This window comes from Epithele typhae, assembly GCF_022376455.1.
Source record: "Epithele typhae strain CBS 203.58 chromosome Unknown BXZ73scaffold_12, whole genome shotgun sequence".
In the NCBI taxonomy this organism is placed as follows: domain Eukaryota; kingdom Fungi; phylum Basidiomycota; class Agaricomycetes; order Polyporales; family Epitheliaceae; genus Epithele; species Epithele typhae.
The window spans coordinates 68,224-96,134 of record NW_025954203.1 but is presented as its reverse complement, the minus strand read 5'-3'; the positions used below and the strand labels follow the sequence as shown (position 1 = coordinate 96,134).

At 58.9% G+C, this 27,911-nt stretch overlaps 7 protein-coding genes across 7 annotated transcripts; 2 read left to right on the top strand and 5 right to left on the bottom strand.

The window, feature by feature from the left end:
- Positions 1-252: 252 nt before the first annotated feature.
- Positions 253-4,188, top strand: BXZ73DRAFT_99453 (component of IIS longevity pathway SMK-1-domain-containing protein; the record flags this gene model as incomplete). Its single annotated transcript, XM_048028006.1, has 11 exons — positions 253-772; positions 844-966; positions 1,036-1,232; positions 1,296-1,392; positions 1,443-1,520; positions 1,573-2,456; positions 2,507-2,645; positions 2,705-2,878; positions 2,933-3,102; positions 3,160-3,314; positions 3,366-4,188. 11 exons carry the CDS (start codon positions 253-255, stop codon positions 4,186-4,188), a joined length of 3,360 nt encoding a protein of 1,119 aa, XP_047879752.1.
- A 911-nt stretch (positions 4,189-5,099) lies between these two features.
- On the bottom strand, positions 5,100-8,448 carry BXZ73DRAFT_43924 (uncharacterized protein; the record flags this gene model as incomplete). The annotated part of the gene is made up of 4 exons (XM_048019239.1): positions 5,100-5,651; positions 5,702-6,061; positions 6,092-7,312; positions 7,381-8,448. 4 exons carry the CDS (start codon positions 8,446-8,448, stop codon positions 5,100-5,102), a joined length of 3,201 nt encoding a protein of 1,066 aa, XP_047879751.1.
- Positions 8,449-8,625: 177 nt separating this feature from the next.
- On the bottom strand, positions 8,626-10,213 carry BXZ73DRAFT_99451 (uncharacterized protein; the record flags this gene model as incomplete). Its single annotated transcript, XM_048028005.1, has 2 exons — positions 8,626-8,855; positions 9,796-10,213. 2 exons carry the CDS (start codon positions 10,211-10,213, stop codon positions 8,626-8,628), a joined length of 648 nt encoding a protein of 215 aa, XP_047879750.1.
- A 240-nt stretch (positions 10,214-10,453) lies between these two features.
- BXZ73DRAFT_99450 (uncharacterized protein) lies at positions 10,454-12,801 on the bottom strand (the record flags this gene model as incomplete). The annotated part of the gene is made up of 11 exons (XM_048028004.1): positions 10,454-10,519; positions 10,578-10,589; positions 10,658-10,989; positions 11,048-11,372; positions 11,425-11,533; positions 11,585-11,650; positions 11,704-11,787; positions 11,848-12,235; positions 12,289-12,359; positions 12,433-12,511; positions 12,567-12,801. The coding sequence occupies 11 exons, from the start codon at positions 12,799-12,801 to the stop codon at positions 10,454-10,456; spliced, it is 1,767 nt and encodes a 588-aa protein (XP_047879749.1).
- A 941-nt stretch (positions 12,802-13,742) lies between these two features.
- BXZ73DRAFT_43911 (chitin synthase) lies at positions 13,743-20,100 on the bottom strand (the record flags this gene model as incomplete). Its single annotated transcript, XM_048019234.1, has 10 exons — positions 13,743-13,845; positions 13,899-14,520; positions 14,571-14,892; positions 14,948-15,421; positions 15,472-15,594; positions 15,646-15,865; positions 15,919-16,273; positions 16,329-16,642; positions 16,690-19,680; positions 19,730-20,100. 10 exons carry the CDS (start codon positions 20,098-20,100, stop codon positions 13,743-13,745), a joined length of 5,895 nt encoding a protein of 1,964 aa, XP_047879748.1.
- Positions 20,101-20,436: 336 nt separating this feature from the next.
- On the bottom strand, positions 20,437-23,479 carry BXZ73DRAFT_88966 (coatomer beta; the record flags this gene model as incomplete). The annotated part of the gene is made up of 10 exons (XM_048025130.1): positions 20,437-20,471; positions 20,544-20,856; positions 20,889-21,211; positions 21,262-21,470; positions 21,522-21,629; positions 21,679-21,845; positions 21,899-22,417; positions 22,481-22,966; positions 23,017-23,400; positions 23,462-23,479. 10 exons carry the CDS (start codon positions 23,477-23,479, stop codon positions 20,437-20,439), a joined length of 2,562 nt encoding a protein of 853 aa, XP_047879747.1.
- A 2,448-nt stretch (positions 23,480-25,927) lies between these two features.
- BXZ73DRAFT_43685 (uncharacterized protein) lies at positions 25,928-27,362 on the top strand (the record flags this gene model as incomplete). The annotated part of the gene is made up of 4 exons (XM_048019192.1): positions 25,928-26,285; positions 26,337-26,842; positions 26,897-27,094; positions 27,144-27,362. Coding segments are annotated over 4 exons (1,281 nt in total), but the record flags the coding sequence as incomplete, so codon positions are not given.
- Between the last annotated feature and the right edge of the window lie 549 nt (positions 27,363-27,911).

Below are 27,911 nucleotides of genomic sequence, written 5' to 3'. Positions count from 1 at the left end.
GCGCGGACGACGCGGGGACGACGAGGAGGGCAGACGGCGGTGGAGGGGAGAGCGCGAGGGTAGACGCGGGCGCGAGTGACGGGGTGGCGGAGCGGCAGCAAACACCGGACAACACGCCGCGGTTGGCGGTCTTCCTCACTCATCAACCTCCTCCATCCCGCCCGCCCGGGCCTCCCGACCCCGCCCCTGCTCCAGATTTCCTGCCGCTCGCGCCGCTCGGTCCTCTCCAGCCCCTGCGCCGCCCTTTTGGCAATGAGCAGTGTCGACGCGGCCAGTGAACCCGCCCCAGCTCTTGCTCTATCCTCGTCCCCTGCAGACCAGCCGCCAGCCCCGTCTGATGCTCCCCTTCTTCCCGAGCCCCCTTCCACTGCCGAGACGCATACACCCACACCCGAGGTAGAAACAAATGCTCCCTCGACGAGCGCCGCAGAGGGTGGCAGCGCGCCGGTCCTCGTCGGCGACTCTTCCTCGTCCCAGGGCGAAGTTTTGGTCAGCAGCACGGTTGGAGAGGCTATGGAGGGCGCGGATGCGGAGCAGGTCGCGGGAGGGATAGACGAGTCTCAGCAGTGGACTGACGACGACAGTCACGAGCTCAAACGCGTCAAAGTGTACGAACTCATGGGTTCCCGGTGGGTCGACCAAGGCACCGCGTTCTGCTTCGGCGACTTTCAGGACAACGAGGCCCTGCTCATCGCACGCGCCGAGGAAGACTTCAACCGCATTATCCTCACGACCACTATACGAGCCACCGACGTGTATCAACGACAACAAGGTACGAGATAGTCGTACCTACGCGTCTGACGCGTCCCGCCCTAGCACCTCATAACCCTCCCCGCTCTCCAGAGACTTTAATCGTTTGGACAGAACCGGATGGTGTCGACTATGCGCTCAGTTTCCAGGATCCCGAGGGATGCGCAGAGGTATGGCAATTTATTGAGGAAGTTCAACGGCATATGAACTCGGGAGGTCAGTTCAACCTTGCTCTCTAGGCGTGTCTTTCATTTACAAATACCCTTCTTGAATTCTCACCTACAGAAGACATGGCTCTGACATCTTCACCGCTTATTGGCCCCGAGGGCCCTGACCAGTCTATCACAACGGCCAACATCATCCGTTCAGGCCGCCTGCCGCAGCCTCAGATGGGAATTATTGGAGAGATAGACACTGCGATCAAGACGCTGGCCAGGACAGCGGTGGTGAAGGAAAGGGTATGCGAGTACATTCAAAATGAGGTGCGTAATCGTCGTCGTTTCATGCTCGCGTGAGGACCAACCACGCCCGCGCTTCCACAATAGGAATACATCAAAGCCCTCATAGATGTCTTTCAACAAGCGGAAGACCTCGAAAGCCTTCCGGACCTGCATGCATTGTTCGGTTGCATGCAAACCATTCGTGCGTCACATTTTACCCTGCTAGAGCCCTTGCTCATAGTTTCTGTCAAGTTCTGCTCAACGAACACAGTCTCTACGAACATATTCTCGATGACGAAATCTTCGTTGGAGTTGTCGGGATGCTCGAATGTCCGTCACTCGGTTCTCTTCGTGTGTCCTGTCTTCCTGATTTTGAGCGCAGACGACCCCGAGTTCCCGAACTACAAAGCCAACTATCGCGAATTCCTCCGAGATACATCCCACTACCACCAACCCATCCCCATCCGTGATGAAACTATCCAGCGCAAAATCCACCACACGTATCGTCTCCAGTTCCTCAAGGATGTCGTGCTCGCGCGGGCGATCGACGACTCGACGTTCAATGTGCTCAACTCCTCCATCATTTTCAACCAGATCGACATCATTACCCATGTCCAAAACGACCAGGCTTTCTTGCGCGAGATAGCTGGCATGTTCATGGACGATGACCTACTCGCCCTCCTCGGTCTCCCAACAAAACATTCTGCAGAAGCGTCCAAGGAGCCGTCGTCAGAACCCGACAAGATGGACGTAGACTCCGGTGTGAAGCAGAACGGTGCGCCGAACGGTCATACCGAGGACTCATCAACCTCAGACAACGCGCTGCCGGCGGAGGAGCTCACACGACGACGAGAGGTGGTCTTCCTCGTCCAGCAACTATGCATGATGGGCAAGAACGTGCAGCTCCCCGCGCGCATGGCGTTGTTCCGCGCGCTCGTCGACCGCGGCATCGTTTTCGCCGTCCAGTGGGGGCTCTCGCAGCCCGAAAGCGACGAGCAGGGCCGACAGATGATAGCGACCTCCGGGGAAGTTATGATGGCTCTGCTCGACCATGACCTCAACGGCGTTCGGGGACACGTGCTGAAGCAACTCGGGACCATGGAACGGGAGAAGGCGAATGGCAGGGATGTGCGCAACAAGGAGACGGTTCTCATGCTCATGTGCAAGGTCCTTGTTCGAAGTCGCGACCTCGCAGTACAGAGTTTGGTCGGGGAGGCGTTGAAGCTGCTATTGGAACTCATGACTGGCGACGGGATGGATGGTCCAGTGCGTCGCTATATTTCTCCCTATATGCGTATATGCTGACCTTCCTGTAGAACATCGGTCTCAAGATGCTCCAGCAACGAGCAAAGGACGATCCTGGAATCGAGAAGTTTCTCGATTATTTCTATAAGTTCTGCATAGATATTCTCTTCAAGCCATTCCAGGAGATTCCGGAGGCCAAGGATGTCTCAGGTGCGTTCTATTTTTAATCAATCGCGAGGTCGCCCTCTCAGTCTGTATGTTGTTGGTAGAACCCACGTTCGTTCTGTCGCCAGAAAAGACCAACCTCTTCCTTTGGCTATGCGATCTTATCTCCAACTTCACCCAGCAACACTCCTTCCGCAGTCACTTCTACGTGCTCTCGTCCAACATTGCTCCTCGTATTGCTACCCTCCTCCGTTCCAAAGATAAGCACCTACGACTAGGTATGTTTTAGATTCTTAGGCACCTCCACATCGCAAGACTCAACATGCTTCCAGCTGCTTTTCGCTTCTTCCGCACCTGTCTTCGGTTGAAGAACGGCAATGTATGCAAGTACCTCATCAAGAGTGATGTATTCAAGCCCATTTTGGACCTCACCACCCGCGAGTGTCGACGTGACAACCTAGTCAGCTCAACGTGCCTTGAGTTCTTTGACTTTATGCGTCGAGTAAGTCACTCCCATGCCCATTTCGTTTGCTCGAAGTTCATGCATCTTGCCTCGCAGGAAAACGTCAAAGATGTGATCAGCCATTGCATGACAAAGCACGGTGAACTGGTCAAATCATTAGCGGAGTCCCCATTGGTCGGTTCGAGGTTCAAAGACTTCATTGCGCGGTGGGAGATGAACATCGAGCCGCCACCACTGGAGAAGATGGACAAGTACGCTCGTTCAGAACCCAGATCTGTCCAATGTATTGACGTTATGCCTAGGCCTGCAACACCACAACGCTGGACGCAGCCTCGGCTGCTCGACACAGCCGAGGAGGACTACTTCAACGCCGATGACGACGAGGAGGTCAACACAAGCACCCCGCCACGCGGCATGCACAACGGCCGCCTGCGGAAACGGCCGCGGGGCTCCGCGATCCCAGTGCGCGCCGGCCCCAAGCCCTTCAACGCCCTGTCCCGCGGCACACCACCGCTCGGGAGCCTGGTCGACTACGGCGACGGCGACGACGCCGCCGCAGATGGCGAGAACGTGATGCCGACCCCAGGCCGCGCTTCGCCCATCCCCGGCGGCTTCGTGCCCCCGTCGTACAACGCAATTCCCGCGTCGGAGTCAGGCGGCGGGCCGCCCGCCAGCCCGCGCATCGCGCACCGGATGGTGCTCAAGCCGCCGCTTTCGCTTTCGGACGACAGCGACATCCTCGAGGAGCTCTCGAAGGGCAACCCGTCGCTGATCCCCAAGATCTCTGGGCTCGGCGACGGCGCGCTCGGCGCGAAACGCCGGCGGGACGTCGACGACGACGATGAGCTCCTCGAGCGCCTCGCGAAGGCGAAGCGGCCCACGCCGAGCCCCAGTCCCAGTCCTAGCCCCGTCTCCGCGAGTGCTGGGGCGCCGCGGTCGGACGGGCTGGGACCCGTCCCGCCGGACGCACCCGAGGAGCTACTGAAGCTGGGGCTGGGGGCAAACCGCAAGACGATCAAGATCAAGGTGTCGCCCAAAAGCGCGGCCGCGGCCGCGGCGGGGGGCGCGAAGGGCGGCTCTCCGGGGGCTTCAAGTCCGGGCTCGAAGGAGGGGGACAACGGCTAGCGGCACGGGCGCGCGCGGTGGGATGGACGACGGACCTTCGCTGGACAGTAGGCAGCACCTTAGCTTTTTGTTCGTTTACATACACACGTTCTCCTCCCCCGGTCGCACCCCGCGGCACGGTTCGCTCTGTTGATACGCACGCGCATGTTGTAGAATTCGCTTTCTTTACTGATCGATGTTGTTCGAACTCATGGTGGGCTTTGGCGGGAAAGTGGCTTGTCATCCAATTTGGCCAACAAGCAAACTTCGACCAAGTCTCTAAAGGAAGAAGCGACAAGTGAATGCATATCTCTCAAAAGCTCGGTTTACAGTCTCTTCGCGACGACCACACCACGAGCTTGACGAGCCATGAACTCGTTTCAACGGCCAGCACTGCTGCTTGCGCGCGTAAATAGTAGTATACATATATCGTGAGGCAAGTGAACACGAGCAGTGAGAGTGAGTGTTATCAGGCATCGAAAGGCGGTCGAGGCGTGCGGCTTGGAACCCTGGGGAGAAAATAGCGAACAGCATGTATGCAAAATGCAGGACGACAGACGGGAGCAGGCGTACGGAACTTTATGCAGGCGAACGGGAACACGGCACGACAAACGCAGCAGGAGAGCGCGGCCCTGACAGCCGCGTACACTAAGAGGGATAACTATGGGCGTGGGTGAGCGAATGGTCGACTATAAGCATCTGTATACTTGATTTATAGGGCTAGGATGATTGGACGAAGCGGGTGATGAAGTGGACGAAGGTGGATGGTAGTGCGACGGGAGACGGAGCGAGAACGTCCGGACAATTGTACGAGCGCGAGAGCCGAGACTAAATATGCGACAGAGGGCGAGACGGAAGTGGAGACTCGAGGACGACATAATGAGTACATGGGATGTGCTACTGTGCGTTGCGTCAACCTGCAGGGCTGGCCTCTATATGGCGGCTGCAGGCGGGGAAAGAGGATGTGCGATATGTGTGTTGCTGGCGTCAGCGCTGGGCTGATCGGGTATCGAACATTGCGGGATGCCGAACGGAGAGAAAGAGGTCGTGCCCGCCGCAAAGCCGAAGGACTGGGGGTTAGCGCGGGGGAAGGACGTCGAGGTGGTGAGCCCGCCACCAAACGTGCCAGACGGCGGGGGAGGGGAGAAGAACCGTGGCGGCGGCGGCGAGCTGGTATAGTGGTACGACGACGTAGGTGAGGTCATGCCTGACATGTCGCGGCGCATGCCCCGAATGGTGTCGGCGGCGTCAGCGTGACGGAAACCTTCGCCAGGGAAGACGGGATCGAGAACGCCGTCATGGTCGCGACTGAGGCACTGTTGCTGTTGCTGCAGCGACGACCCGTTACCACCACTGCCCGGAGTGCGGACGCCGAGCGGGTTCTTGCTGTACGACAAACGGATGCCACCGTTCCGGACGAGGCCACCAAGTGTGTCTCCCGACAGGGTGTAAAGCGCCCTGGTCGCGTGAGCAACGTCTTCAAACTAGATGAAATTATTAGCAATAAGCTTTACGAGATCGGAACAGGACATACCTCAACGAAGCACATAGGGCTGTTGCTCTTCTGGCGGAAGCACAGGTTGCGGAAGCCGGGTTTGGTGGAGAAGAACTCGCGCAGTTGGCTCTCGAGTAGGCGGTGGGAGGTGCCGCCGGGTGACGTCGACGTGGGCAGGTTCCCCACGTAGAGCGTGTTAATGGGCGGGTTCTGATCGGCCCCGTTCCGTCCTCCGCCTGAGCTCGTCCCTGAGGCCGGGGACGGAAGCTGCGGAGACGTCGCGCCGGACTCGGTTGATACAGCGAGCGCTCCGATGGACTGAGATAGGTCATCCTCCAGCCCGCTTTGCGAGCCGTTGACGCTGGGCGGCTGCGAGCTGGGAAGAGAGGACATCGAGGACTGGCTCATTGGCTTCGTGTGCCCAGGGACTGACTGTGTGTCGCTGCTCGGCGACCGGGGGCGCGGGCGAGATGGGAGAGAGGGGTGACTGGGGAGCGATGACTGGGTGGACTCCGGAGTGGGAAACTGCGTGCTGAGGCAACCGGACGCCGGGACCGAGGGGCTCGCGCCACTTTCCAGTGTAGTGGGCGGCGATGCTGCGGTGGGTGACAGAGGCCGGGGAGGAAGACCGGTGAGAGGATGTTGCGGAACACCCATCTTCCTCAGCTGTGCCGCCGCGCTGACGTCCCGGAGGTTGTTGCCCCACTGGGCGCTGAGCGGCTCGTGATGCGATGGCGGGCTCTGCAGCTGTGGCGGCGACGTAAAGCCGTTGGGCGTGATGCACCCGTTTTCCGCGGAGAGGAGGGAGTTAGCGCCCTGTCGGACCATCTGCTGAGGGACAGAGTGGAAGGCTTCGAAAGCGTAGCTGTTCTGGCGGAGCCGGGTAGCCTCCTTCTCCTTCTCCTTGCGCTTGCGCTCCCGTTCCCGCTCGTCTTCTTCGGCCCGCTCGCGTGGACCACGCGTGCCAAACGCATTGATGCCCGGCGGGAATTCTGCGCGCCTGCGGTCCGACGCGTCCTCGTCGCGGCCTTCGTACGACCTGTCACGACGTGGTTGGAAACCGCTGAGGTCGATCCCCATGGCACCGAGGGCTCCCAGCTGCTTGTCCCGCTGGGTGAGCGCCTCTCCCGCCGTCGGAAGACTTGGGAGACTCATGAGCCCCTCAGTTCCAGAGGCACCCGGAACACCACCTGGGAAGGGGGGAATGACGCCGGGGCCGCGCTTGGTATGCAAGTTCTTCTTCGCCATCTCCGCCTTGAGCACTGCGCCCTTCTCCACGTCGACGCGGCGGCCTTGTAGCACGTCGCGAGCCTCCAGGGCCTGGTCGCGGGTACGGAACTTGGCGAAACCAATGATCTGCTTGCGCGGGGGCTGCATCGGCATATTGTTCTGCATGAAATGGCCGTCTTCCTGCGGGCCAGATGCGGACCAGGCAGTCATGGGGCCATCTCGACCACCATCAATCAGGACGCCCCCTTGATTCATGGTGACCAGGTTGTACGGGTCGTTGCCGCTGAACGACATGAGCAGCCCCGACCGTCCGGGCTGCCCATTGACGGCTCCGTACGACGTGGACTCCTTGTTCGGGATCTTGAGCGTCGCGGCCTCGAACCCCGACGAAAATGTGAACATGTTCTGAAACTCTCGTTCCTGATAACAAGAATAGCGTGCGTGAGCAGACTGCGGGTATGTGGACGAGGAAGCGCACGATTACGTACCGACATGTCATCCGGGAAGCCGACAACGAAGATGGTCGAGATCTCCTCCTGCGCTTGGGAGCCAGGTGCGGGCCCATTCGTGTGATTCATGCTCGGAGCGCTGGCAGCCCCGGGTCCTGCGGTCTGTCCAGGCCCAGCGCCGTTTCCGGCCAAAGGACCCCCGAACGCCGGGTGTCCGTGCGCAACGTTGTGACTACCGAGTCCGTTCGTGTACGGAGGCTGGAACGAACCCTGATGACCGTTCTGAAGAAGACTCGGCGCCACGCCTGCGTTGGACTGCTGCTTCTGGAGGATGATGGGGGTCTCGAGGTTCTGCCTGAAGGGATCCACGTTCGTGAACAGCGACTTGGCCTGGGTGGGTGCCTTGGAGGAGTGTCCCCCGTTGATCAAGGGCTTGTTCGCCGGGAAGTCGAAGGTGCGCCCCGAATGAGAGTCAATATGATTTGGAATGCCCTGTTGCAAGAGCGGCGCCGGGAGCCCAGACATCTGCATTTGAGAGGGTCCGAACGTCTCGTTCGAGGGGTATGCGGAGGGGAACGCGGAGGAGGTATCGCGGAAGGTGTTGGGGTGTCGCGAGCGGGGGAAGGAAAAGGATGAGGACGTCCTGAACGGTCCTGATGCGTAGCCGCCATTCAACGGCGAGTAATTAGGAACATCGGGCTCCGAATAATCGGGTGCGGGGAGTCCGATGCCGTTCATGTTGTTGTACATTGAGTGGGTGGTATTGTTTTGGGATCCAGTGGTGAAGAGGTCTGTGCTGTGTTGGTGCTGGGGGGACTTGAGATGACTGGCGAGAGCATGATGGGTGGGGGAATCTGGCCGTGGGGGGACGAGTGGGGATTGCATGGAGATACGGTATGGGATCGAAGGAGAGCCGACAGACGACACGGTGGGCAAGGAACCAAATGGCGCGGACGCGCCGGCGGCCTCTGAGTCAGACGACATCGGCTCCGCATCTCCCTGGGCGTCGATGTTGTCGAGGAGTGATTTGTTGAGGTAGCCCTCGTCAGAAGGCTGAGCGGGGGAGAAGGGGGCCGGGGCGCGGCGGGCGGTCATGGAGGAAGTCATAGTGAACAGAGGACAACAATAGTGTACGAGTGGGGAAGGGCGAGCGAGGGGAGGAAGATGGAACGACGAAGAGCGCGAGACGAGTTCAAAACATCAACAGCCAGGAGGGCAGCTTGCAGAGCGGAGCAGGGCGGACAAAACGCGCACGGTCGTCTTTATAAATACAGACCGGCGAGACTAGGGCGAGGTGGGGGCGGGGTAGTGTAGGCGGGGGGCGGGGGCGGGACGAGGGCGAGTGCGCGACGCGTTTGAGTGGGAGCCGAAGGAGCGAGTGACGCGGGGGAGGGAGGGAGCAGCGGTGGCGAGGGGAGATGGCAGCAGGCGAGCAATAGATAAGACGGCGCTGAGGACAATGCGGCCGGCGTGGAGGGAGGTGCGCTCGCTGTGGCTGGCGACGAGCAGAGGCTCTGATCGAGAGGGTGTGGGTCAGAAGGCGGGCGGCCGGACACCCCGGACTGCACAACGCCCCCATTCAGCTCGCACTCCTTTCCCACGCACGGGCCAATCCTGCACAAACTCTGACAAACCTAACCTTAATTTCCCAAACAAGCCTGCACGTGACAGAAAACCAGCACTCACCGGCGCCTCTTCTCCACCTGCACGGGCGCCTCCATGGGCGCCGTCATTGTCCTCCTGGGTGGGGGGAGCGCATACAGCGACTCCATTGTCTCCCAGTGAACCATTGTGGAGGGCAGACTTGCCAAGATCTGTGCGGCCATCAGCCATCCGGCGTGTGAGAGAGCAAGTGTGTGTAGCAGCAAGAGTGCAAGCAGGGAGCGGGCAGTGACATCGCAGGCGGGGCGAGGGTGGTGGAAGGAGGAGGAAGGAAAGGAGCGGCAGAGGACGCCCTCCTCCCGTGAGCCACGCGAACGGCGTGCCCTTCACGGTCACACCGTAAATAAGCTGCCGACGCTCGTCGCTCGCGCTTTTGCCGGCCTCGCAACGTTGTCTTCAATGCCTTATCCTCGTTGCAGCTGTAGATTACTTCCGGCCATAAGTATGATTAACTGCGTCTACTGTAAGGTATCGTCCTCACGAACTACAACCGGGTGTCCAGAGACAAATCATCGGGGCCATCGGGCGTAATAAGTACTAGTGCTAGGTATGGCGTAAGACCTGCCCGTCGGGGAAAACATGATGCGTCCTGAGAAGGCCGTTGGATATCCAAAGCGCGCCTCCAAAGCTCGAAGGCGTCGTCCCTAATACCTAAAACCGTTGAGGCCAAAGATTCCAACCAGACCTTCCCAGCGGATGAAGCACACTCACCAGTCCGTCCCACCCTAGCTCGCCATTCCTCTCTCGACCCTCCGCACCCTCGCCCGCTCAACCTCCCACCCTGTGGCCCACTGATCACGCTCAGGATCAACACCGCCCACAGCGCGGCGCTCACAAACCGCCAGCGCGCCCGGGTCGCCGCCGCCGCGACCGCGTGCGGCGACCGCGGGTCGTAGTACGGCAGCAGCGCCGCCTGCTGGGCGATTGGCGTGGGGCCCCAGCTCGAGTGCCCTGCGCCGAGAGCCGGCCTGGGATCCGTAGATTGCGTCCACGGCTGCCCTTGCGGGCCCTGCGGATATGGGGAGTGGGTGTATGGGCGGGACGGGTCGTAGAGGAAGGGGGTTGGAGCTGGTAGCGGCGGGCTGCCGTTCCCGCCAGAGCCACTGACCCCTACGAGGTGATCGACTTGTTGATGAGGCCCATTCGGCGCGACCGAGTATGCAGGCGGGGGATCGTGAGGGCCCAGCGAGGGTGTTAGCTTGGAGGTCATTGTCGTAGATCGTGAGTGTAGAGTGAGGAGAAACCTGGAGACCACAAGCGCGCCTGTGAGGCGTTCTCTGCCGCAGAGGCACGTTGTTTCAGAGTCAAAGCCATGAGGTCATCTAACCTTAACCCCCTCCACCAACCTTCCTGGGCTGGCGTTTGTAAATGTCGTACATCATTACGATTCCACATTGAATCCAAGTCATACAGTAGAGAATTCCATGTATTAAAATGAGTAGTGGTAGGCTTAGTTGGGCCCGACAAACTGGTACAATATCCTCCGCACCAAACCAGACAGATATTGTGGGTCGTTCTGTGAACACCAATGTTAGTATACACGTCGCTCCCACATATCCAGAACCATCACCAACCTGGTAAGTGCTCTAGGAGTAGGCGAAGGGGATAGGGACATTGAGCATGTCATCCCACACGACATCCACTGAGTACGCACCATGACCATCCCCATTCCGATGGCCGACAACAGCGGCGAGCCCGCCCGCCCGAGCGGGAACACCCACCCCCGCCCACGTGCCATGACCCAAGCGCTTTCTAGCCCCTTGGGAAGCACGTACATGGCGAGCTCCTCGCGCCGGTGTTTTTCTTCCACGAACAGCGACATCCCGCATAGCAGTCCACCGAGCGCGTACGCCGCTTTGTTGACCATTATGTCAACCATCCATTGCGGGAGGGTACGCGCGAGAGCTGCGGCGACAGTGTTGCCACCTTCCGATCCGCGCAACGTAACGATTGCGTCGTACGCATTGTTCTTGCCACAGAAGTACGCTGGTAGGGTAGAATGCATTCATCGCTGTCGAGTGAAAACAGAAGGGAGAAGACTTACATTGGTAGATGAGTACGAACGTCCCCAAAAAGGCCGAGCTCCTCCCGGTCCCGAGGGCAGCGCGCATGAGCATTTGGAGAGGCTCCTTAGCGAACTTCTTGCGGCGGAACAGCACAAGGGGGATAAGGTGCAGCGCTCCGTAGATCGGCAGCATCCAGCGGAACACCTCCCAAAAGTGGGCCACTTGCACGACTAGACATGAGTCACACTCCGGGTGCACAGCGGCGCAAGGGCCATAATGTAGCCCGTAATCGCGCAGAGCCTCAGGGAGCGTGGCCTTGGCCACGCGTTCGGAGAGTATGAGACGGTTGTTCTCGGTGGTACGCTATGCAACTATCAGTGAATTGCAAGATTCTCGTCAACATCAAAGACCTCACTTTAAGCGCGATGATGCGTTCCATGTCTATCGGGTCAAACTTCCCGTCACGGACCAGGTCCATATTCACTTTGATTGATTCAGCGGGAACTTTGGAGGCGGCTTGCACCCTGCAATGATTGTAAGCACATACTTTAGTCAAGTAAAAATCTTGGACACACCATCTGTTGTATGCGGGACTCAATGTGTCTGGTCTCATCAAGAAAGCATACAGAATCTGGCCACAGCTGCACACCCGTTAATACCCGCGTCCCTGCCAAAACCCAGTTGCGGCACGCACCAAAGCGAGAAGATAAGGACGTCGCCGTGAGGCACTTTCCATCCATGCTTGTCCGACATGGCGTTGAACGAGCCCTGGATCCCTCTGCCGCCTATACCTCAGTATCTGCCTTCTCCGCCATGCCCAGCAACCGAACCCACTCACCGCACGAACATCTGTTGCGCAATCCCCGCTCTCCTCGTCCGCTTCTCGCACAGAATCGCGACGCTCCCCGCGATCGCGCCCGCCGCGGCCGAGTACCACCTCCTCGTCTGCTTGCGGACCCAAATCTGGTGGGCTTGCGCGCTCATGGACAGCCGCGCGCGTCGGGGCGACGCCGTGCCGCGCGCAGGCACACCCATCTCGGTGTCGTCGAGTGTGCCATCGTCGAGCGGTGATTCCGGGGGCGCGAGCGACGAGCCGCTCCGCTTGACGGTCTGGCGGAAGAGGGAGCGTTCGCGCGCGCCGTGGCCGCTCAGGGCCGCCGACTGTGGTTGCGGAAGGACGAGTGGGAGCGAGTTCAGGATGAACTTGTATAGGGTGACGAAGGTGCCTGCATGGTCACATGAATGGAGGGTGCATGGGGGAGAAGACATGCAGGCGCACCGAGCATACCCGCCAAGCGGAATGAATCTTCACCAAACAGCGCATGACGGATCAAACTCAGTCGGAACTGTCTGCGACAAAAGTCAGGATGAACACCGCGGAACCGCATACATCACGCTTTTGCACGAACAAAGGGAGACGTACTTTGGCACCTTCCGTATCCTCGTCAGCAGCAAGATGAAGCTGATTCCCGACCGAATGAGAAACCCGAGCGTTGCCGCTCCTGCACATGATTGGGGATGACTACGCGGCTGGCAAAAAAAGGACAGAGCACGTACTGGCACCACCGCGCAAAGCATGCTCAAGACACTCTTGCAGATCCATGACCTCCACCGGCTTCTCCCCGCGGTCGCGCCAGACGACCTTACGGGCCTCGCGAATCCTCTCCTCATAGTTGGCGAGGACGACGAGGTTCTCGAACGAGGCCATCGCGCGGCGGGGTGTGAAGTGGATGTACGACGGCGTGCGGCCGAGCTTGGGGGGGCTGTCGGGAGTGCGTAGCGAGGACGCCATCTAGTCTAGAGCGCATATATCGGCGGCAGCGAGGCAGTCTGGCGCGTGAAGGTGGTGCTGGGGGCAGATGGCACGGCCGCGGGAAGGGGTTCGTCAAAGCGTTGGGGTGCACTGTGCACTTTTGGGGAGGACGTGGGGAGTGGCAAGCCAGCTGGGAGGGAGCCCGGGCAGGCTGGTAACCCCGCTCCCGCCGCGTCTCAGTCTGGAAGGCGACGCGACAGTCCGGCTTGAAATCACGCGCCTCGCCTCTCGAGCGCGCCGGGGAAGGGCATCCACTCAGGCGCTGCGCATTCCTTGTGGTCTCGTCGTTGGACGCATGATCAAACACCCGAACCAGGCGCTCTCTCTACCCCACATTTCCCCGGTCAAGAAAGATTTGCCATCTCGCAAGCAAGGACGAGCAACATTGAGAAATCACTGGATGTGTGGCCCCACATTGCGCTCTAGCTCGGTGTCGTTCACGCGAGGGCCCCTTCATGGTGGCATCAACGTCGTCCAGGGATGTACTGAGCTTGGTTCGAAGTGCGCGACACTGCATATCGCGAGTGTTCGCAGTTTGTACTAGCGAGTCATCTACCAAGACCAAGACGCATCGTCGGTCATGAGACAAAGATATCATATCACAAGTCCACTCCGAGATGCGAAGGTCCGGGAATGTAAACTAGATAGACGGCGTCCAGAAACTGACTACTACAGTGCTACTTATAAGATGACTGATGCGGGGAGCGTGTCCGTGGAGGCTTAGTGAGGGGCGTGGGTCGTGCGTGGGTCGTGGACGGGGTACGGGGAAATGCAATGGGAGATGCGGAGAGAAAGAGCGGGATAGCGGCGAGTCACGAGGCACGAGTATAGTCCGATACGAGTCTGAGAGTAAGATTCAAGTCCATCATGTACATAGCTGGGGCTCTATCGGTCCGGGGTGTCCGTGGAAAAGGTACCGTCTACGACTGCGACAGGATGTTGTCGATCGATTCGTTTAAGAACTGCTTCTTACTCGACAAGTCCGCCTTCGGGAACCGCGTCTGCATCGCGTCGCGGGCAGTCCTAGGATCATCACAAGTCAGCGATGACAAGGGTACGCACAAAGAACGACTCACTTTTTCGTCACGGTCATGAGGTCCTGAGTGCTCAGATACGCCCGCAACGCGATGATGAGTTCCTCGTCCGTAGGGTCCGTGCTCTGACTCGGCCCACTCGAGAAGGGGTTCACCGTTGTCGCGAGCGAAAACGTCGACATCGGCCTCTGCTGCATACCCATCAAACCCGGCGCCATTGGAGGCGCGAACCCGCCCTGCGAGCCATGTACTGAACCTCCACCAGTGAACATGGGCATCATTGTGTTCCGCGGAGCGTTGGGCGGCATCATCCCATACATGGTCATCGGGCCCGCCATCGGCATTGCTCCACCATAGTCGGAACCGTGCACGGAGCCGTTATTGAAGCCCATGAACGGCAGCTGAGGGGCACCAAATGCCGACTGCGGCGCGCCATAGTGCGAAAGGTTCGACTGCGAGTGGTTCCCGTGAGACATTGAGGCCGCCGGGTTCGTCATATTCGTGTCCCGGTAGTAGTCGCCCGTGGCCCCAGGTTGGGATGGAGCATAGCTCGGTCGAGGCGAATGTGTGCGTGAACCTTGAGGTGGACGTGACGGCGACTTGCTATGGTACCCAGTTTCGTCGGAATGACGCGAACCAGTTTCCCAAGCTTCTGCCTCATACTCTGCACCGATGTTAGCGTATAGCGGCAACTTGAGTCATACGTAAACATACCGCTAAACTTCTTGAGAGGGATCATCGAGTCGTCGTACTTCTCTTCGTCGTTCATGATGACCTTCTTGTTGCTGCCTTCACCGATGACAAGACGAGTGTTACCCCAACTGAAGTCGTCCATGCACCAGAAGGCGTAAATGGGGAGGAAGAACGAGTACACGGGGTACGAGAGAAGGTAGACAACCATCCAACCGATGAGCATGAACTCTCGCTTGAGGAGGAAGATCACTGCTTGGAGACCATAGACCGCCGCAAGCATGATGAGCGAGAGGGTGGGCAGAGGAGCCTGACCAAGGGCGACAACGATGATGAGGTAGAAGAGCTGCAGAAAGAGGTGAGCGAGGCTCGCGAGTACTCAGACTGAAAAGATGACTCACGTAGACCACCGTGGCGGGCAGAATGAGTGTGCCCAGGAGATCGATGAAGACAAAGAACCGCATCGAGAAACAGCAGAAACCGAATAGCTCAGGGAGGAATACGAGCTCGCACAGGTTGTGTACCGTCGAGTTGATCCACCGACGACGTTGGGAGAACAGTACGCGCCATGACTCGGGAGCAATCGTGTGTGCGACCGCGTCAGGGGTGAACTTGGTGCGGAACGTGGGGAAGTGTTTGAGGAGGAGCGTCGTGAGGTAACGATCTTCACCGAGGGAGAACAGGTTCTTCTTGTGCAGGGTGTCGACGATGGGCTCGGCGTACTCCTCGATGACGCGATTGGAGATGATGATCGGCCGGCCCTTGTCTGCGGTACGAATCCTGTACATGGAGAAACATCCCGGCAAACAGGTTACGGAGCCGAAGAGACTCTCGAATGCCTTGGACAAATTGTGCGAGATGTAGTACTCGTACACCTGCGAGATCGGGTGAGTATGAAAGCCATGGCAGCTAGAGAATGACAAACCTGAATCATCGTCCACCAAGACCCTTCCTCGTTGTCCAGCTTGGTCTCACCACAGATACCGATAATACTAGAGTCGTCCGCCGCAGAGGCGACCAAACGGTTGACCGACTCAGGAGTGACCGTCTGTATACATGATGAGTTCTACAACTTCATAATAGGTCACGCAGAACTCACGGTATCAGCATCCACAGTGAAGATGTACTCGTAGAACGCCGGATCAATGCCGATGACGTTGCGCATCTGGTGGTAGATCTCGAGCTCGAGCGGAGCCATGGGCGAGTCGAAGTGTACGCGGTTTAGGTACTGCATGATGAGAATCTGACTGTCACGCTTGCCACGGTTACCGGGCTTCGTGCGCTCAGTGGGTTTGCCAACCTTGACGACAACGATATACCTATTCACCAGCGTCAGGACCGAGAAATTTCCTGAGCGATCGACGATACTCACGGGACGACGTGGCCCTCAAACTCGTATAGACCAGAGTACACTTTGCCGTAGTTGAGCTGCTTCGACCCTTCTCCGATGGCCTTGTACAGGAGAGGCTCCGGGTCAAGCTTCGGGTCCACACCAAGGATGTCGAGGACGATGCGCGGCGTCGTGCGATCGTTGCCGGTGCCGATGATGTTCCCGTCGCAGATGATAAAGATAAGCTTGCGCTTGTCGTCATAGTTGAGCGCAGCGAGAGAGTCGACTGTGCGGCGGAGGGACTCCTCGCCTTCGGTGTAGCACGGAACTTGGCAGAGCACGAACTTGTCAAGCATCTCGGGGTTACGCTTAGGTGAGAGCTGAAGCGCCGCCAAGACTGGAGAACAGGAGACGTGAGCACTGAGGAACGTTGTACACGAAAACGAGCTTACACTTGATGCCGATGGAAACCATCAGAATGATGGAGATGACCAGCAAGATGATATTCTGGGCGGTGCACCGGGCCGATTGGCGAAAATCGACTTTGCCCACAAAGAACATGTGGCTGACACAGTCGAACTGCGCTTGTCCGTCGCTCAAACGCCCCAGGATCGAATTCATGCTCTTCGTGATGTCCTGACCCGGCTGCTGTTGAAATAGGTCGACTAAGTCGGAGTTGATGAACGAGAAGCTGCCCGAATCAAGCGACTGCGAGTTGATGTAATCCGACAAGTCATAAATGTTGTCGTTGTAGGTAGCCCAGAACCTGAGAGGCGGTTAGACATTGCAGAAGCATGTGGATGCCGTGCTTACCTCTGATTGTCGGTGTCACCCGCGGCCGATTTGATGGCCGATTTGGTGTACACAAGGGGTCCTTTCTGGTAGTTCTGCATCTTGGGAAGGAATGTTGCAGTGTACCAGTCGTTAGTTTTCAGCTTGGCGCTGTTGAGGGTGGCCTGGGGACCCGACTTGTGCATGGCTTGTGAGACCAAAGGAGTGAAGTTCGCCGGAGTGAGGGACAGAGTCGTGTCAGTAACGAGGTCAGAGCAGCCAAGGTAGAGCGGGATGGGGAAGTAGCCGGTCAAATCCTGGCCGACGAGCTCATCTAGAACGTCGTCCGTGTTACTCTTGAGGTTCGCCACGTCGGAGTGTTGGCCATGGATGAAGTTGGACAGGTCGTAGACCTCGCCTTGTACGGTGACCCACCAGTTGTTGTCAGTGGTGTGCTGGGCGACCTCATTGAGGCTCCATGCTTTGTCGAAGTCAGGACACAGCAGTTTTCCGAATGCGACGATGTAGAAGATGACAATCCCGTTGAAGATGAAGATGAGCCAAAAGATGGTGATTTTCTCCCGCCAGGCCAACTGAATGTCCGGGCGCTTCATACGACCGATCTTCGCCAACATAAAAGCTGGGATCCACCACGTCGTCAAGCGCACGACGAAAAGCCAGTACCTGCGAGTCTTGCTGGTGGGAACCTCCTCTACGGTGTCTGGAGCCTTTGCGATGATCCCACCCTCTTTCGAAGGGTTCGGTGTGTCCGGAGCCCGCTCCTTGTAGTCATAGCCCCACGCACCTCCGCCAGGCTCGCTGTACCCTGGAGTTTCCGGGTAGCTTGGCGTGGGGAAGGAAGGGTTGTGGCTTTGTGCGCTTTGGGGACCGCCGCGGTTAAGGAGCAGGTTGTCCTCACTTTCTCCGCCGTAGAAGGGACCTGGGGCACCGAGTGACTCTTGATGCGTGTATTCCGTGGCATCGTCGGCGGCGACGCTCTCATCGTCAGCCACCGTACCGCCCCTCTTTGTGTCCTTCTCTGATGCCCGGAGAACGTCCTCGACAACCTTCCACGCGGCGTACGTGAGCCAGATCATCCGGTGGCCGATGACGTAGTCTTCGCCCTCCTTCCATCCGTTGGATGATGCGCACTGCCTGATCCGCTCCGAGTCCGAGCCGCGAATGGTGGGCACATACCGATCACAAAACGTCGACTGCTCGAAGTCGACAATCAGATCGTGCTTCTTCCGAGCGACGAGATCGGGAAGGAGCAACGCTCGGATCTGGGCCTTGACACGCCGCTTGTCGAACGAGTTTGCCATGCCAGAGTCATTGGGTCGGATGCACGAGACGGTCCAGAGGTGGGCGCGGTCGAGGTTCCACATGATTTCGGAGAGCGTATAGTTGATCTGCGTGGAGATGGGGTACACCTTGGAGGGATCGAGCCGTGCGTGCTCCTCGCCAGGGGGAACCCTCGAGCCGTCACGCGACGCGATGACGGTCGGGGCACGGAGAGGGCGGGAAGAAACTTGGGCTTGCACGATGATGCTCTCGTCCTTTGAATGGCGCTCGGTCGCAAGGCTGGGGCCAGCCATGAGCTTGGCGATGAAGGGATCGGTGGATCCGCGGAGAAGAGTAACGAAGGCGCAGTCCAGGATGTCGGTGTCCTTCTCGATGAACCCACGAATATCGTACGTGCAGCTGCCAGCGTAATGGTTGACGCCAAACGTCATCTGGTCGGGGGCTTCAGGGCTGCCCGGGGCGATGAACGACGTGTGCACGCCGAAGCGTGACACAAGCTCCTGGAGCATCTCTTCCTCCTTCTTGTCGCCGCTCTTGCCAGACTTGTGCGACGAGCACGACTTGTTGAGGACGCCCAGGAGGCCGCCAGGTTTGCGATGTGCACGCTCGTTGAGCTGAGCGCCCCGGAGCAGTTCGACACAGCCCGAGTTGTCCATGATGGAGATGGCAGGGAGGGCGACGCCATCACCCGTCAGCTGGCTGTTGTGGCCAACCGAGTCCTCGAAGGTGTTGCGGAGAATGTACGAGTGCACGAGCTCGTTCGAGAAGTTGATGCAGAACTCCTCGAAGCCAGACTGGTTCTGTGTACCGATGAGAGGAGTGGGACCACCAAAGTACATCGAGGCGGACTGCGTGATGCCTTTGGTCTGGAAGCCCGGCTCGTCGAAAAGCACGACCTGGGTCGCCGGAGGTGGGTCTTGCGACGACGGCGCGAACTTGTGGTTGGCCGTCTCCGTGACGAACGCGAAGAGGATCGCATATAGGTCCTTTGCGAGTTGATCCCGCTGGGCGCCGCTCTGGGTTGCATTCATCATGACCGTGTATAGCTCCTTGCGGACGTAGCTCGTCTTGTTGGTCAGCACCTCGCTAAGCTCCTCGGAGGGAACCCCGAGCAGACGCGCGACCTGGTCGAGCACCAGGGGGTTCGAGATGTATGCCGAAACGTCGCGCGCGTCCGCCTCGCCGAATTGAAGGTTGCCGAGGAGGAGGATGGCGACGATGAGGCTGAAAATGGAAGAAAAGTGCTTCGCCTTGAACCCGAGCAACTTCATCGCTACGCGAAGGTCTTCCATTGCGATGCTGTCGTCACTGAAGGGGCCTGACGGGAGCCGGTAGCAGCCCGACGACGACAGGAGGGCATAGTCGGACACGTCCTCCAGTCCATAGCGATCTCGCTCGTCTGGCGTGGCACCTGCGAGGAACTGATAGAAGATATGGTACGTGCGCTCCTCGTAGGTCAGGCGGGAAAGGCGGGACTTGTCGAGGCCGTATGTAAGGACTTTCGCTCCTTGTATGCGCCCACGGTCGTTGAAATGGAGCTCGAGGTATCGACTGTGCCGTGAAGCATTGGGGCTAACGAGTGTCTTCGCGTTCCCGAAGGAATCAAGGAGTGTGGAAAGCGACTTGAGCTGTTCAGAGAGCTTGGCCTCCTTCTTTGAGTGAGTCGACAGCCGGAGGAGCTGGTTGACGAGCAGCTGGGAGCTTGCACTCTTGCCAGACGCCGTGATACCCCTACATTTTGCAAGTTGGCACACGTTCACAGGGTAAGGAGGGGCAAGACGGGACTTGCCTGAAGACGACCGCTTGGGACTCTGTCCTCCTCCGCATGAGAAGATATATCCTCGCAGCGAGGTCGTAAAGATGGGGAGGGAGGCTCTGGGTGCCCGGGAGCGGGAAGCTGGTGTCCTTGTAGCATCGCTCCTCGTACTCCTTGGCACTGATGTCGTTCACATTGGCGAGAGTCTTGTATGGATTAACAACGATGAGATTGGATGCGCCGACGCGGGTGTAAGGCAGGTCTGAACGGAAGCGGGCTTGAAGAACGGCAAGGAGGGTGTCGTCGGAAGGGTAGACCGTCGCGGACGAGGAAGACGAGACAAGATCGGTGAGGTCGCCTGAGGCAATCGCCTGGGCGGCGTGGGCAGAGGCCATGGCCTGGAAAGGAGGGGGTAGAGGGCGTCGACGCCGCTCGAGAGGATGAGCAGACGACGGAAGGTGGAGAACAGCGAGGGAGCGGCCCACGCAAGGGGTTCAGGCGTCAATCCCACGGCGACCAGCGCCACGGCCCACTGCCCGCCGGGATCGCGTTTCGTCAAGTGCCGTTGTCTGTTCCGTAAGCTCCGATACATACACAGAATTACACAGAATTACTATCGGACAGCGTTGGTGATGACTATAAAAAGTCGCCATGAGGATTCTGAGGGAGCAATACAACCTGCGGGAACGCATCTCCATTACATCCAGAATAGTTACACACGTGGTCTACTTCTACTCATCCTCGTCCTCCTCTGCGTCGTCTGTTGCTATAAGAGGTAGGGAGACGCAGTGAGTGAGCGGGTGGTGATCTAAGAGCAAGGCAGTGGTGAGAAACGCACCTGGCGAACTCCCGTTTACGCGCGGCGCTCCGGGCGCAAGTGTATTCCCTTCACGCTGCAGTGCCTCCGGCCAGCCCTCCTCAAAAATCTCAGGGTGGGCAACGGGGTCCGCGACCGCTGCTGCGAGCTTGCTCTTGTTTTTCGACGTCAGGTCACCGCGCCATGCTTCCACGACCCCAGGGACTTTCGATGGTGCGTATGTCCGTGCGAACATGGCCGCCTCGGGCGCGCGGTGCGTCTTCACCAAGAGGTCGACGCACGGCTTCGCGTCGCCAAGCTGCAGCAGGGCGGCGAAGGCGAGGTTATTCTGGCCCTTGTCGACTACCAGGGGCAAAAGAAAGTGACGTCAGATGGGAAGCCCCACAGCCGAGGCCACGTGTACGCGCCTGCCTGCCCAGCGAGCTTGATGAGCCCCTCGCGGTCCCCCGTTGCGAGGAGCAGGAGCATCAGCGCGCTCAAGTCGCCCGCCTTCTCGAATGACTCGCGTGCCAGGTCGAATCGCCAGACTGCGAGCGCGCGGTCGCCGATTGCCTTCCACTTGGTCTCCGCCTCCAGTTCGGGCACGGTCCGCGCTATCTCGACGGCAGCATCGAGATCCTCCAGCTGTAGCGATAGCTCGAACTTTTGGTCTGGGTCAGTCGTGACCTCCAGCGCGAGTTCCTTGAGGCCTAGATGTGGGTTGGTAATCTATCAATGGTCGAAATAAGATGCTACGGACCTCTGCCTTCCAGGAACGTGGCGATTTTGTTCCGCTGCTCTTTGGGGATGGCGGGGAGAATCTCGTTCGCTGCATCCATGTCCCCTCGAAGCACTGCCGTCTGGTATTCGACCACGCTAAGCGATAATGAGTAGCTGTAAACATTGACATCCTTGTCAACGAGGTAGACGCGGTTATGTTGTGGGATGTAGCCGAGGAGGAAGAGGGGACTGCAGAGAACGGTCAGTCCTAGTTATCGAAATCAACGAGTGGGGACTCACGTATCGAAGGGAGTGATAGTGTACGACTCACTACCAATGAAGTAGTTGAGTCGGTTGCCGGCAGTGGTGTAGATGAAGCAATCGCCGATCCACTTGCCAGTCTTGGAACTGTTTTGCGGTCAGCCCTCGCCGTTCACCTCGCTCGGTCAACACTCACCTGTCCGAGATCTCAGCAACGAGCTCGAAAGCCTCCTCGACTCCCTCGTCCCCAATGTCGACGCCAGCCTCGAGCTTCTCGTTGTACGCGTCCCTGTCGAAGCGCAACACATAGAGCGAATCCTCTGACGCAATCGCAACCAAGGTACCTGTCCCTGACCAGTACACCTATAGGCCTGTGTCAACGGTGACAAAGGCCCGGAGCGCCCTGGCCCACTTACGTTCTTCGCGTCGACTTCTATCCTCCGGACAATCTCACCGGACTCCCAATCCCAGAAGATTACAAACCCAGCGCCCCTCGCGCTGAGTAGCGTGCCGCCGTGGATGCCATCGATCGCCCAGGAGCCGACGCCCTTCATGCCCGCACCACCCCGCTCGCGGAAGTTCTTGTACACTCGGAGCTTCATCCGACCCTCCAGTACTGCGTAGGTGTTCGAATCCCCGGCCCAAGCGAACGAATTACCATTGCCGAACGCCTTGTTACGCCACGCGAGCGCCGTGTAGACGATGTACTCGCCGTCACCGACGACGGTGACGAAGCGACCGTTCGGGGAATGCATGAGCGACGTCGCAAAGACTTCCGTTGAGCCCAGCTCCTTGATAGAGAGAGGTATCCGGTTGCCATCCGCGACGGAGTCCTCTTGGATGGTCTGGATGTTTGCGGAGAGAACTTCGTTATTGCGAGTGTAAATGAGCTTTCCAGACGAGTCTAGGCTGTATGTGGGCTCATCGCGTCCAAGCTGTGAGGTCGGAAGTAGTATTAAATATGTGGGATGGAAATAACAAGGCTAGACCGTACGAACCTTGACGACAACAAGACCCTCGTCGTAACCGACCGCGACTTCGTTCGCTGCCTTCCTAAGGGCTACACACCACGCACGTTCCAGAGCATAGCTGAGCGTGTTCTCCAACCGGTACGTCCCGCTGTTCCATAGCTTGACTGTGCCGTCTTCACCACCACTAATGATGATGGGAAGGTTGGGGTGGAACACCGCGAAGAGGACGTTGTTCGAGTGACCTTCGAGCGTCTGAACGCAACTCTTGCTGAGGTAGTCCCAGATCTTCACGGTCTTGTCGTCGCTCGCGGTCACGAGGTACGGCTTGTCAGCTCCGGGGTAGAACTCGACGAAGTTGACGCCCTTGTCATGCGCTTCCATCGTGAAGTTGGGCGAAGGGGAACCAAGGGACCACATCTTCACAGTCCTGTCCAGACACGATGAGGCGAACGTGTTCGGGTCTTTCGGGTTGACCGAGATGTTCATGATGTAGTGTGTGTGTCCTTCGTAGGTCTAGATCGAGTCGGAAAGATGATAAGCAGCATATAGACTAGTTCACACACCTGGATACATCTCCACTGCTTGTCCCAATCCCATGCTTTGATTGTCATGTCGTCGCTTCCCGTCAGAACGATGCTCGCAGTAGGGTGGACGGTGAGGCATCGTATGTAGTCCGGATGTGCCTCAAAGGCCGCGACCTTTTCGTGCGTGTTGTAGTTGAAGACACGCAGTTGAAAGTCGTCGGAGCCAGCCACGAACCAGTTCTTGCGGGGGATAAAGCGCACGCACCGGACAGGGACCTCCGCGACCTCGAACGTCTTGACTAGCGCGCCAGTGTCATGGTTGTAGATGTTGACCGTGCCGTTGTAGAGACCAGTCAGAATCCAGGGCTCAGTGGGGTGGAAGTCGACCCCTTTTACGCGGTCTGAGCGAGTAAAGAGCTTGCGCTAAAAGCAGACCTGAGCATTCAAGCACGGCGGGGTCGCTATGTACGCGTGGGACGCTCACGTTGATGTCCAAGAGCATATCTGCGCGTTACGGGAGCGCGAGGCCGAGGAGTGGGGAGGTCGTCCGAGGTCGTAAACGTGAAGGTGAAGGGCAAGCAGACGTGGAGATCAGCGCTGCACGCGCGCCAGTTGATCTAGCCACCCTTCTCCCCAACCTCACTGTGCAATACACTCTGCTTGCCCCAAGTTCCCTCACTCATGCATATGTGCGCCCCGTTCGTGATCTGCACTGGCAACCGCTTCGTTGAGGTCCTCTTCAACGCGCTCAAGGCAGACGGCGACACATGGTTTCGCGCACTTGATTGGACTCGCCTCAAGCTGGGAAGGAGAAGTCCCGGTGCGGGCTAGCGCATCCGGCATGGCACAGTGCGCATGGGAGAGACGTGAGTGCATGTTTCGGAGCGCAATTCATTTCCGCGAGCAGGCGGCGTGGAGGGCACGTCTGTCGTTGCTGAGGCGGTGAACGGCGACAAACGGAGAGGATTTCCCCTGGGTCCCCCGCCCTCTCCTGCGCCGTCGCGTGGGCCGAGCCCGGCGATTATCGGGGGCGTGGTTGGCCACGAGTCGCGAGATGGGTGGGCGCCGTATTTCCGCCTGCGCAGGACGGTGTCTGCGGCGGATGTGAGGGCGGGACTGCTGTGCGTCTGCTGGACACGTGTGTGCAGCACCCATCGCATCGTTATCTCGTGGAAAGTGCCCCTCGAAGGCCGTCGCCCTCGCCTCGAGCAAACCGCCTGGCAGCTGGCAGCTACGCGAATAAAAAAGCCCACACACCTCCATCTTCTCTATCAAGGAGCCTGGCCTCCGCCGTCCCCCAGTCCTCCCACCTATCTCTCTCTCAACATGGCCTCGCAAAGTCCCAAGAGGGCCGACTCGATCTCGGGCTCTCCGCGCCCGTCCCTCAGGAACCGCATGACCACCGCGATGCGCCGTGCGTCCACGGGCATCACCCTCACCAAGGGCGCTCTCTCGCGCCCATCCTCCAAGTCATCGCTGAAGGAGGCCGCGAAGGAGGGTCTCAAGGTCGACGCCAAGCACGCTCCCAGCACATCCGAGTCGGGCGTCGCGCCCAGTCCCGTTGCCGAGTCTCCCGCGCGCGAGCTCGAGGCGAGCACCTCGGAGCCCGTCGGGCCTTCACCTCTCGCAAACAATGTTGTCTCTGCAGACGACCCCACCACCCCCACGACGACCGCACCGGAAGCGGCGTCCCAAGAATTCACCGGTTCTCCAGAACAGTACCCTACATCTCTCCCCGCGCATATGCCTTCCTTTACCCCCGAGCCCCTTGGTTTCAGCGATCCCATACTGCCCTCCGTGCCGGTCGAGGAACCCCCGCATGCAGAACCGACTCCAGAGCCGCAGCCTGAGCCATCTCTCGCGCCGCCTGAGGTCGTTCTCCTTCAGGAGCCCACAGTTCCGTTAGGCGAGGATCGGCGCCCCGACTACTTCTCCTACGGCGACTCCGACTCAGTACCAACGGTCGAAACTACCGACCAGCCCGCACCTGTAGAGGCTACTGCAGTAGAGGCCATTCCAGTAGACGTCGCACCCGCCTCCGTGGAACCTGTTCCCGAACCTGCTCCCACGGAACCCGTCGCTCAGCCGGCTCAACTTTCTGAGCCCATACCAGAACCCGTGCGCCAGCCTGAGCCTATTGCCGTGCTCGTACCCGTCCAAGCGGAAGAGACTCGTCCTTCAGAGGGTTCCTACGTGCACGTCCCTTCCGATGGAGCGACCTTTGCATGGGGTGAAGACTCGGCTCTCGAGCAGTCCCATATGCCAGAACCGCATCACATCCCTGAGATGTCGCGCTCGGCCTCTACAAGTCGTTCCTCCATGTCGACTTCGTATGGACAAGTTCTTCCGGAGCAGGAGAGGCGAGGGCGCAGTGGAAGCGTTCGGTGAGTACAAGTCCTTGTCCGATGATGATACCCTACTCATATCCATCAGCTTTGCCGACGATAATCCTTTCGCCGACGTCTTCGCAGTTCCCCAGACCACGCGAGGCTCCAACGTGGAGCCTGTGGACAACGTCAAGATGCCTGAGTATGTGATCAACGCCTTGACGTTATTGCTGGCTCACGGTTATACACAGGCCCATTGTGGAGCCTCAAGCCGAGCGCATCCAGGACTCGCCCATGCCCGTTCATTACCCTCTTCCCCCCATGGCTACCGTCATTGGATCGTGAGTCCCCGATATATGATCTTGCGAGTTGACATGAGCTCATCTCTTCCCAGGCACTACCAAGCCACCTCTGGCGCATACAGCCTTGGTGAACGTGACGGGTCATCCTTAGTGGGCAGCGTCCACGAAGCCAACCAGTGAGTCACTTAGTCTACCATTACAACCATTTTTCCTAACACGGACAGGGGTAGCGAACGGATCCCCCTCTTACAAACCCCCCTCCCAGTCGGCAAGAGCACGTCGGCTGTTGGCAAGCCTGCCAGCGTCCTCGCGAGCTACAACACCGGCGGATCTGACACGGGCAATTACAAGCTGCGGGCTCTCGGCTGGTCCGAATATGTCCTCCCAGACAGTTCGACGTACTTCCACCATGCCGCCAAGCGAGTGACGACGGACATAGACCTGCGCAACCCCCGGTTCCTCACGCACGTCACGGAGCACATTGAGAAGACTCTCCCTGTGCAGACTGTGCTTCCGCCTCCGATCGACTGGGAGCTTTGGCTCAAAAGCGTGCCGCTCCGGAAGGAAGGTCGTGCGGAGCAGAGCTGGGTCAACCACAAGATGCGGCTCATCACGGCAGACCCACCGCCCACCGTGTCAAACGACGGAGTGGTCACAGAACGCTTTTCAGAGGATGATCGTGAGCGAGCTCAGCTTGTTTCATATGATGTCGGAACTGATCTCCCAACAGGACTTGACATGGAGTACCGCTACTGGGGCTTCCTCGAGGGCCACCCGGCGCACACCTCCATCTCGCCCGACACCCAGACCGAGGCGATGGACGCGCTCAAGTGGTCCTACACAGACTGCATCCTCCCCTCCGCGCGTCCCGCGCCGCCCCCGTTCGCGCCGCAGGAGTGCCAAGAGCTGATGAACCTCCTCCGCTCATTCGAATCCGGCTCGCGCAACGCGCTCGTCGTCCAGAACCGAGTCGTCGCCCGCGTCCTCCTCCGCATCGCGCACTGGCGCCAGGCGCACTTCCGCCCTCACCGCGCGCTGCCTGCTGATGCGCGCAAGGGCGTACCGCGCCCACGTACGCCCGTCCTTCGCGCGGTGCTCGACTTCGTCATCGGCTGCATCTGCTTCGGGATCCCGTACCTGTTCCTCAGCAGGACGTTCCACCAAGGCTTTGACGAGGAGAGCGGGCTATACAGCGCAGGCCCGATGCTCATGGTTAGCGCTTGCGCGTGCTTGGTGGTGGGTACTCCGTCTGGACTGGGTGCAGGATGGTGCTGACGAATGGGCTCGCAGGCTGCGGTCATCCTGAGCGCATCGGTCACGTTCTTGTCTCTGCCTCAGCTGGACGATATTCCACGGCTTGCCGGGTTGCTCGCCATCGCATTCTCCGCGTCGAGTATGGTGTCGGCTGTCATCGCGCTGTTCCGATACAAAGCGGAGCTCGATCGGACCGTCACGTACCTCGGCGGAGAAGGCCTCATGGTCCTCTCTGTAAGTCTTTGTGCCTCCATCGGGTCATGCCCCGCTCACGCTTTCGCAGAAACGAAGCCTCATCTTCTCCATGCCCCTCGTCTTCCTCGCCTGGGCCATCGCGTCCTTCATGACCGGCATCACCCTCTACTCCTTCCGCGGCGTGACCGTGAGCACCGGCGTAGAGATCCGCCGCCCCTTCGATCCGTACACACACTGGGCTGTTGTCGGCACCCTCGGCGGCCTCGGCGGGATGCTCACCATCGCTGCGCTGGTCGCGCGGAGGTGAGCGCCCCTGTATTCGTGAACGTGTACGTTCATGCATGACGTATTTATGCTCGCATCCACACCTGGCTCCATACCCACATGTCACATTTACCACTGCATTGCATCATGTCTCACGTCTACCGACTCGCCCACCTGAACAATCATACTCAGTTACTCATCGATACCGCCCTCACAGTGCGTACGCTACAATAGCTTTTCTGTTTTTTTGTAGTGTTGCATCAGTATGTTGGAAGCTACGGAAACCATATGAAGACTTCCTCTATGAAAACCCTAAGTCTTGACTTACACACGGTGACCCAGCCCAAAGCAAGAAGGATGTGGCAGGCATATGAGTTTATGACTTACCGAAACCGCATTGGCAAGCGTGCAGCTGCAAACGCCCGCAACTGGGTCTCTGGCCACGGCTCAACGTTACGCAGAATGTAATATCCAGAATATACGACAACCGGTACAGATCACATCTGCCATGCTCAGCACAGAGCTGTCTTCTCTGAGTATAGGTGTCTGTCTGTCGGTGCAATTGATCGTAGGGCTCCTTGCGACTCTGATC